This window comes from Fragaria vesca, linkage group LG6, assembly GCF_000184155.1.
Source record: "Fragaria vesca subsp. vesca linkage group LG6, FraVesHawaii_1.0, whole genome shotgun sequence".
NCBI lineage: Eukaryota > Viridiplantae > Streptophyta > Magnoliopsida > Rosales > Rosaceae > Fragaria > Fragaria vesca.
Window position 1 is genome coordinate 11369285 of NC_020496.1, and position 10656 is coordinate 11379940.

At 36.2% G+C, this 10656-nt stretch overlaps 1 protein-coding gene across 1 annotated transcript; it reads right to left on the reverse strand.

Moving 5' to 3' along the window:
* Positions 1–3307: 3307 nt before the first annotated feature.
* Positions 3308–7888, reverse strand: LOC101298527 (probable sulfate transporter 3.4-like). The gene is made up of 13 exons (XM_004302873.1): positions 7532–7888; positions 7186–7234; positions 6880–7087; positions 6573–6744; positions 5788–5853; positions 5584–5697; positions 5385–5501; positions 5020–5146; positions 4635–4921; positions 4238–4428; positions 3942–4027; positions 3762–3838; positions 3308–3662 (listed from the first exon to the last, which is right to left on the reverse strand). Exons 1-13 carry the CDS (start codon positions 7886–7888, stop codon positions 3519–3521), a joined length of 1995 nt encoding a protein of 664 aa, XP_004302921.1. The 3' UTR covers positions 3308–3518.
* Positions 7889–10656: the final 2768 nt, after the last annotated feature.

Consider the following 10656-nt stretch of genomic DNA (forward strand, 5'->3'; position numbering starts at 1 on the left):
TTTAACCTTGTAATACTTGAGCAAATTTTTCTTTCATGCTTGCCTTAATGATTGTTAGTAACATATTATAGTTTAGCTAGAAGCCTGGGTTTATTGCAGAAAGCATGCATATGAGAGTTATATATGTTGCAATCATATGGAAAAATTGCATTTAATCACGTCTAAAATGGAATTTTTCTGAAGTGGGACAAGGTATGAGTTAGATTGATGATTAATTGGCTCTATATGTATCACAAAATCGAACATCCTTGGTCATTTTGATAACTCCCTGCTGACTGATGAGCTACGAGCTTGTTAGATTTCATGCTTCTGTAGAATGCAAGTATGTGGATTCTCACCTTTCTACTCGTAGTTCTGGTAATTTTATTGCTCATCTTTATCTTAGTTACACTCAGTAACTGAGTAGTTTATCTCAATCATCTGTATTTCCGCTAAACATGCCAAGGGGTTGGTTAGAAACTAAGAATATTAGAAAATCTAGATCGGCTAATTTTAGTCTTAGGAAATACATGGTGGCGGACAATTTTTGTAGTGCCTTTGAGATGATTTTGCTTCGTAGCATAACAATGAATTTGGTATTCATTGAGGGCAAATCTGATCATGAAGCTATCTGTCTCACTATCTTCAATGAACTAGCATGAAATTCAATACTCAATAGCTAGTTAAGGTGAAGCTTAACCTTGGTCATTGAACATGGAGGCAAAAAAACTTCTATATTTGCTTGTATTTTTTGCCTCGGATAAATAAGAGTAAGGCTTCTATATTTGCTTGTATTTAGGCAAAAATGAGTAAACACATAAAATCTACTTGGGAAGAACTCAAAGTAAACTGGAACTTTGATTTTGTACAATGGAATATTCAGGTTTACCACATAGAAAGTGTTCCTAAAAAATAAAATAAAAACAAACTTGTCCAAGTAGCTGTAGAAAGAAGGCGACACTTGCATTTCCAACCCTCTCTGGCTCATAATTTGCATACTGAACCCTGCAATAGTTTTTGCTTTTTGGTAGTGGGCGCTTGAATAGCTTCACATGGAGTGCATCCATAATTTCTTCTCACAGCTTGGAGGGCTTCACCCTTTTTTGTTTCCCCCCTCTGTAATTATATCCCCTACTTGAGCTTGTCAATCCCCAATTTGATAGAGAAACAATGTCAATTACACACACTAGGCTAAACAGACACACCTACACAGGGAAGAAGCGAGGGACCTGCCCCAAGGTAAATTGTGAAAACTGATGTGGGTTCTGTAGATAAAATCAAAGATATCTGCTTTGCCTCCATCAATTAGTTGTTGAAGCATGTATGTGGAGAGGCGTGGCTATCGTTGCGGAGTGTTTCATCTTCGTACACCGTTCCGGCTTCCAGGGGAGGACGAGGTTTTGATTTGATTTGATTTAAGCTCTTCAATATGAAAGCAAGCCACCGTCAGAGAGCTGATCCATTTACTGTTGAAAGTACAACCCTCGTGGCTGCAACCCAATTTTATGTCAGCTTATTAAGCAATCCAGTAACAGGTTTGAGTACACACACAAGATAGCTGGGTCTCTTTCCATCATGGGTCTGAACATCCAACTATCATTGAAAAGATGTACATGTACCTGCTTCTTCATGTGGCTGTCTACCCTGAGCTGCCTGTCGTTGTTGCCGTTTGGGACTCACTTGCATCAGGTATAGTCCCGGTCTTGTTGTTCCTGCAGTACCCAGTATTGGTGTTCCTTCAACTAGGGGTTTGGAGGGAATGAGAGTTGATACTACTGTGGAAGCAGAGGCTCCCTCACGTGTTATTTGTACCGAGGATCTTCCAGTAGGCAATGTACAACTGATCAATCGTTTGCCCAATGTCATGCGCATTGCATTCTCCAGTGGCTGGAGATCAGTGGCGTATGCCCCCTCGGCAGAGCCGAATGCAGCAAGCAATGATATCTTTGATACTGGTTAAGGCTCATGTATAGGCCAATGCAGCCTCCCTTAAGAGGTGCCCATGTCTTCTTAACTCTATTAGTTTCGTTCTTAATTGTCGTCTTAACTGTTAAGCTGCTACTAAATCAAATCAAGCTTCACAATTTTCGCATTGTATATCGTCTTTGCTCTAATTTGTTAGGAACCATGCGACATTGTCCTGCTTTATTTGCTGATATTATAATGACTTTGTACTTCAATTAGGGTTGCCATACAATTGGGGATTTGGGGTTACTTCTTAGGTTTCATTTGGGATCATTTTGATTTCCCTAGACAAACAAGTTGGATTTAGTCATGATGCTTTGCTGTTTACCTTAAAACCAAGTGGTCAGATCCCTAAGACATCTAAAAACAAGTCATTTATGTTCTTTAGTTCACCTTACTATTCATGGTTGGTCAAGAGATTACTTACATATTATATGGTGAAATTTCGATATCTTATGCCTTTCCGGCATACATGGCGAGCCTGCAGCCACCCTTTCATTGTTTCTGCTATGTATGCATAGATCTGGTCATGTGAGCATGTAACAGTTTAGGTTTCACTTGTTTTAATTTAAGTGAGTGACTTCTCTTGAAATAGGTTCTACTTTGTGTTTTCTTCTAGTTCCCCATGAATCCATGATGTGATTATGCTTTCGTATTGATTAGTAGAGGTTTGGCAGAGACGGCAGACTGTAAATCCATCTTGGCATACTTGTACTGTAAATGGAATGTTGACGGTAGAGGGTTCACCACTATACTGATATTCGATAGGCTTAGCTATTAGCCAATTAGTATGTTAAATTAGATATCTTGATCGAAATGCTTGAGGTTTGTTTGGAACACTAGAAAAGTCAAGGCTCCTCAATTTTTAGAGGAGGCATTTTGCAGGTCAATTGAAGTTCCTTTTGTGGTTCCTCCCATCAACTGCTTTAGCATAGATAGGCTTTGCACTATTGACAGAGAAATTGATCATTTCATTGTGCTGACTTTGTGCTCAACCGTTGTTGTTGCCTGAGCATAAGTCCCTCTGTTGCCAGAATGATTAGTTGATTACTAGGGCAGTCACTATGTTCCCCATTTTTGAAATTGATGAATGGCGGCCTTCAGAGTAAGTTGCTTTTATCACAGCAGTGGAGTTGCATAAATTTTACGTATGGTTTTTATTGTGGTTTATTAGATTGATCTCTCGGCCATTAGGGTTTTAGTGATTTACCTATCATTGCTGACGGTGCTTCAAAAATTCTTGCATAAACGTCTAACCAGTTCTTCTCATTACATCTCTTGTCTTGCCTAGTTTGTAAGATAGAAATTCGATGAATGCGAAGATGAAGCTTAAACTATGATCAAAAGTGAGAACTTGGAGTTTAACAACTTTCTAATTCAACCAAAATGGTTATTTTCCATGGATTCCCCACAAAAAGACATCACAAAGAAAATACCGCTGGCATTACTAAAGCTCTTCCTAGACTGTCCAGCAAGCAGTGGCTTTAGCCATATTTATATACTTTTTTTTTTTTTGGTCGAGAAGCCATATTTATATACTGGGCCATCCAGTCCTACTGAGGTCCTTTAGAAGGTCATGCTCGAGCCTTCCATAGTGATGATGTGTCAGCCACAGCTTCTCCAACTGTGAGATAGACTCCATTCAATCCGAATGACCCCAAAGTCTTTGATTGTTGTAGCTTTTCCATCACGCTTCCAACAGGATTTGCCAACACAAGCTAGGGTAGTAAACAACACCAATGTACCAAGATGAGAAAATATGTCTTCCCAGAAACGCCAGAAATTCAATATTCATTGCAATATTAGCAAACCCTTACCTGAAGCAATCTTTTCTCTAGCATCTTTCTGAGTTCGGACAATGTGTCGATACCACTAGTGTCGATGGCTGTCACAGCTGAGAGAATATGTATAACCGTTAGTCTAATGTAGAAAGCATTTGCAACGGCAATTTTACATAATGTTAATGTAAAGATAGGTGAATTCATGTAACCTCATACCTGTCATGTCTAAAATTACACATTTCAATATGCCCTCATTGTTTGATTTTATCCTCTCTTCTTCTTCGCGAACCCATCTTAGTATTCTGTAGTAGCAGAATCCGCAAGTTAGAAAACCATGGCCAGAAGTTTCTCATTAACACACCATTTCTTAGAGTAAAAGTGTTTTTCAAAACCCTCTGATACAACAAGTCTTTAACTTTTAAACCCTGATTTGCTAATGTCATGAGAGAGTAGTTGTATACAACTGTTACAGGGAAAATTTTCTTGTCAAAGGGGTGTGAAGTGTAACTAACCTCTCTTGTAGGTAAGTTGAATTTGCAAAGTAGAATGGTGCCTCGATAGCTAGAATAAGAAATGATGGAATCCTTGAAGCTTCTCCGTATCTATTGAGATTCTGGTATATTTGTGTTCCTGGAATATTCCCCAAAGCCATGGTGTTTGGTCTGGTGACATGAAGGAGGATCTTGAAAACTGATACTCCAACCTGCATTGTACAGAGAAGTTGTTAGAGATTGATGAATGATGATGGAGAAATGACATTTAGGAAAAGGATAGAATTTTTTTTTTTCTAAAAGAAAATTGTAAGTTTGTGAATCGTGCAACTAAAATTAGCTTCGTTGTCTCGCATTCTAATCTAGTTGACATGGTCAATTAAAAGACAACAGAATACTTGAGATTAGGAAATCTTACTGCAATTGCGAGACCAATTGGGACAGAAATGAAAAGAACGCCGAAGAAGGAGCATAAACAGGCCATGCAGTCAAGTTTGTCGACTTTCCACAAGTCATATGCAGCTTGATAATCAATTAGTCCGCTCACAGCCGTTAAGATGATGGTGGCTAAGATAACATTGGGGGTGTAATAGAAGAGTGGCATTAGAAACAGAAGAGTTATAAGCACAGCTGCGGCCATAATAATGTTTGAAACAACTGTTTTTGCTCCAGCATTGTAGTTGACTGCAGATCTAGAGAATGAACCTGAAAGTAAATAATGTGCTATTAGTTGTTGCATCTAACCAGCGCACTTGCATTGCTTTAGGATAGTCTACGTATCATATTGTAGGATCGATCTTTACCTGTGGTAACATAACATGAAGAACAAGAACCACAAATGTTCATGAGCCCAATTGCCATCATTTCTTTGTTTCCATCCACTTGGTAGTTTTTCAGAGAAGCAAATGTTCTTCCTACTGCAACTCCTTCCTATTACATAAAAAAAAAAAAAAAAAAAATGCTTGTATAATAGCTGTAGGTGTATAACTACTTAGTAAGGGTCGAGAATTAATGAGAATCTATTGCATTTAAATGTAGTATACAACCTCTAACATCACATAATTATTGATCAAATGATCACCATGTGAAGGGTTAGTGGATGTATGCTGTACTTTACTAGATAAATTTGCCAAAGTAAAAGAGAAGGGTACGATTTGAGGTGACTTACGGTCAGAGACAAGATCCCAGTTATAATGCCAGTTTTTATAGCAAGAGCTAGGTAAGGGCCACTGAAGTATAGCATGTTTGATGAAGGTGGATTAACACCCTTTGGCAAATGACCAATCTGTTACACAAGTTTTCAACTTTAAGAAAGTACTTTATCAAGAATATTCCATGTACCACCAAAATTAGACACTAGTTCTTACAACAGAGATTTTAGGATTCTTTGAATGGAGGAGGAAGACTATGAGTGTCGAAACAATAACTGATGTCAATGGAGCTGCTGCTGCAACCCAGAAGAGTTTGGGGTTTCTTTTGCTCTGTTCAAAACAACAAAACCAAACAACATTTATAACTTGAAAAGAATTGATACATACTTGTAAGTGTTGACAGTGTCGAAAGACACTTACAATATGCCTGGTTATGAATAGAAACAGCAGGAAGCTGAAGCCCATCACAATTGTTTGCCATGACCACTGCACATCAGAAAGAAAATATTACTAAACGCAGTTCCTCCATCAGTAACATTTCGATTAGAACCACTGCAGATTTTGCATTAATATTCTTACCATAAAAGAAATTTTTTTTTTTGAGCCCCCAAAACACCTCTGTAGTTTAACTTGCCCCCAAAACACCTCTGTAGTTTAACTTTCAACCGAACATTGCTCAAAAGGAACAATATGAAATACTAGTTCCATACAATGGTAGACTAACTCAAAATTAGACTTGGCTAATTAGCCAATACATTTAGCAAGTTTATGTCTATTTCGAATTAATTTACTTCGTATATACGGAGTACTTTCCAAAATCCAAAAGCACTTCTAAGCATACGTACAGACACATGAAATGACCTTAAATTTTTCAACTGTTGGAAACAATAAGCAAAGCAAGTAGGAGATTCTCTTAATTATAAACTGAAAGAAAGTTGACACCTGCTTGGTTATAATAAAGCGTCATGTAGATACCTTCCAGTTTTGTAAAATATATTTGGAACATTTTGATCACAATGAGAAAGTAACCTTTACGAAATAGCAAAGTAATCTTTTTCTCAGAGCATTATTGACAGTAGCAAGAAAGTTCTTCCCAATAGTACCTTCATGATTCTATTCCAAGATTTCGCTCAAAAGTCTTAATCTTTGTTTAAGAAAATGAAGAACAAATTGCTTGATCCTGCTCAAGGAACTTAAATATATACCTCCTGTCTGTGGCTGAAAACTGAGGCCATGACTGGAATAAATTGCATTTTGGTGGTGAAGTGGACAATCCCAAGCAATCCTTTCAACTGTTGCAGGGAAACAATGACTGCTGCACCGGCCATAAATCCAACTAGAGTTGCCTTTGACAGAAAATCAATTATGAAGCCTAGCCTGTAACACAATATACTATTGATTAGTTGCAATTTTTTTTTAATAAATATCAAAATAATTCGTAGTCCAGTAAACGTAATAATTAGTAATATTAAAATGTTGTTGCTGTCAATTTTTCTGCAGGTGATTACTTACCTTAGAAAACCCAGAGAAGCCTGGAAAATACCAGCAACACATGTAGCTGTGAAGGCCAACTTCAGATAAAGGATTGGCTCTTCAGTACTAGAGACAACCTCACTTAACATTGATCCCATGACTAATGATGCTATTGAAACTGGACCAACAGCAAGATGCCTTGAACTCCCAAGCAGTGAATATATCAGTGGGGGCACAAAACTTGAGTCTACATAAAACCCAATTAGAATATAAGTGATCATTGTAAATAACTGTTGTATTAAATAATCTAATAATATAGGATTAAGTTCAAATATTGGTACTAACATAGCCCAACTATTGGTGGCAAATTTGCAAGCTTTGCATAACTGATACCCTGCAAAAGTTGAGAAACAAGTTCAATCAGATCACCCAGAACCTGAGTTGTCTTCAAGTTGTAAATATTTAGGAGACTAACACTATAGGAATATATACCATATTTGATTCCAAACAGAACATGGCCATTTGGTTTACATGAAAGATAAAGACAGAACTTTTATATCTGAATGAAGATGAATGGAAATTGCATAACCCACCTTTTGGATTTTCATTAAAACCATAGCCACCTTTATTCTTTTTTCTTAATCAGAGCCATGCAACAATAAATGCAGAGAACACAAAATGACATTTGTACCTGAGGAATTGCAAGGCTAGCAATAGTGAGGCCAGAGATGACATCAGACTTGAGAAGTTGAGCATTGTACTCAGGAGCCCACTGGAATATTGGGAACAAGAATTGAAGACCCAGGAGCAGTTTTCTGAACCAAGTTTGGTTCTTGAACCTGTGAAGTGGGTTTTCTGGGAAAAAGATCTCACCAAGCCTATGTTTGAGTTTCTGCAAGGTGCTCTGTTTTGGTGGCAGACAGACCCTGTGGATTTCAAGCGGTGGCATTGCCTCTAAGTCTATGTCTGATGGGATTCTCACAGTGGTGGTTTGATGATGATCATGGTGGCAGGGAAGGTCCTCAACTCTGTTTGAGTTGACACCCATCTTTGATTGTGATCTTCACACTTGTACTCTCTCCTCTCTCCCTCGTTAATAGAGAAAACAGAACGAGCACCCTGGAAGTTGGTATGAAATGAGATTATGAGAGTATGGATTTGTATTTATAGGCCATTTGAAGGAAGTGGGGGTGGCAAGTGTAAGAAGGAGGTTATTAATACAGTTGTTCATTTCCTACTGAGGGGCTTGTTTTGTAATATTTGTGTTCAAAGCTTCTTCTTCTTTTCTTCTTTTTTTTCGTTCTTTCTTTCTTTTTTCTTTTAATTATTTTTATTTTCTTCTTCTTTTTTAGATGGAGCAGTCGTTATCTATGTTATAAATATTATAATATATCTGGTTGTCCACGTAATTACTCATTAGTTATGTACTCTGATGTAAACTCTACCTCTATATAAAGATGCTAATGAAAATAAATGAGTAGACTTATGTCTCCTCCCAACTATTCTCTCTGTGTCTTCTCTTCTTTTCTTTACTTTACAATACGTTATCAGCACGACTCTACCTTTGAATTGATAACGAACATTTTTTTCTCTCCTTATCTCTAACTCGATGATGATCTGAAAGCCTAGATACAACTTTGTTGTTTTTCATTGACTAGGTACTCTTGATCTGTGAGTCTCAATTTCCATAAATCAATTCTCAGTTTCTCAATTTCTATTAGTTCAATTGCTAAATATAATTAGCAGCAATTCGAACAATTGATCATTAATTTTATTTTTATTTTTTACTGTTAACGATAACAATTAGGATGGTGGGTGTTTGATACCATACATACTTTATCTTGCAATTACATTTATTATGTATATCTATTAGTGCTTGATTCGTTCATATCAAAGACCAAATTGGTTTTCTATGATTGGATAGTTTATTTTACGTACTGTTTTGTTTTTCTTTTTTTCTTTTTTATTAAACTCTATGATGATTTAAGAGTATTTGGTGATTGATTTTTGCCCAAAACTCATGATCTACGAGTCATACCTTTTATTGTTTAATTATCCTCTCTGTGTGCATCGGCTCCTCTAATAGGCAGCCACGGTTTTTTTTTTTGTTTTGGTATGTGCAATTCAATTAGTTTGTGTAATCAATAATTAATTCTATCTATGATAAGCTATTTATGTTTCCCTCATCAATCTCTCTGCAAACATAACTTGTCTTGTTTGTTCTTTGTCATTAGTTAGTATGCACACATAATAGGAGATGATTTCAGTTCGTCTTGCCTATACGATCTCATACATATGATTACAATTTCTTCTTTCATAAATATATATTTATCCTTATGGTATGGACGAAAAGTTTCATGTTCCTCTTCTCCATGATATAGAACACAGAGCCTTCCGATTTTTTTATTTCAGGTAAAAATTTTCATGTTTTGACTAATTTGGATTCAATTTGTACAATACCTTATACAATTTTATTTTTCTGAATTGAGAACAAACTCACGTTTACAACTAGTTTTTTGTGATCATAGATCTAGACTTTAAGTCTCTAGCTTGATCAAACTACAAGAGGACCTGAAGTTCCTCAAATTCCTCAAAGAATAATATAATGAAATTGCGATATGAAGATTCTCAAAGCTCATGCAATCAAAGAGGGCCATAAGTCCCTTAAAGTCATATATAATATGACAGAACCACATCTTGTGATCCAATGACGAACGCAGGATTAAATTTAAGTGGGGGTAAAAAAAAAATTAATAAAAAAAACGAATATTACGAAATGAGCTAGTTCATATCTGTTATCAATACTTTTTACCTTCACAAGAAACCTTTAATCCATACATCTCTCAGTATGAAAGAAATAAAACAAAATTGCATTTTTGAGCAAAACATAACAATTATTAATCAATAGTTCAATCTAACTCTAATTATATAGAGAAAGAAAAGAATTACAGGATAAAAAAAGAAAAAAAAAGATGAGACTCGGTAAAAATCATCAACCTGCAAAGCAATACATCTACAAAATTAAAGAGTATTTTTATTCATTCCCTTATATTTGCGGGCCAGCAAACTCAGTTTTCCACCAAGTAAATAAACATTACTTATATGAATAAAAGATATTGTATTGATATAGAGTAAGTTTGGGTCTTTCCATTGGTTTCTAACGGGGGCAATTGTGTTCAGACAGTTTTACTTTGTGAAAACTATGGACCAAATCTACCGAGATCAAAAAAATGAGTGGGGGCAGCTGCACCTACTCGCCCCCACCTGCGTCCGTCATTGTTGTGATCCCTAGTTATATGAGGGCCCGAAGTTTCTCACCTTATTTTGATATTAGGGATGTTGTGTAATTAGAGGAGAGAAACAATATGATCATCTATGTGAAGTTAACCAGACCAGAAGTTCTATGTATTTTATTCATTCATGAAACCAGAAGTTTCCTATGTCAATTTATTTTTTGCTCTTTACAATTATTTCTTTATTTTGTTATGTGCTTACATTACGTTACATATTGTTTAAATTTTATTGTTATTCATACGGGCCAACAACCCTATATGTCGAAGATATGAATTTTGAATGCATGTAATATTGAACCAAAAGTTTCAATATTGTACTATAGAACTTGAAGTTCTAATAGTAAAAATTCAAACTTGAAGCTTCGAGTACAAAATACAAATTAGTGTGACCCAAATGTTCACTCTACCTAAGAACTTGAAGTTCTAACCGTGCAGACTCGAGCCTTAAGTTTCGAGTATATATATTTAGACAATTTATCTTGAAACTTTAATGTTGTCAACCTCAAACCTGGAGTTTTGAGGG

Excerpts from the sequence above, each read along its gene's own strand:
- LOC101298527 (XM_004302873.1), bottom strand. The coding sequence starts at position 7,888 with ATGGGTGTCAACTCAAACAGAGTTGAGGACCTTCCCTGCCACCATGAT. Across the intron at positions 6,745-6,879 it reads GCTTCTCTGGGTTTTCTAAG|GCTAGGCTTCATAATTGATT; the intron begins GTAAGTAATCAC and ends ATTGTGTTACAG. Across the intron at positions 5,147-5,384 it reads CTGGGATCTTGTCTCTGACC|GAAGGAGTTGCAGTAGGAAG; the intron begins GTAAGTCACCTC and ends TTTATGTAATAG.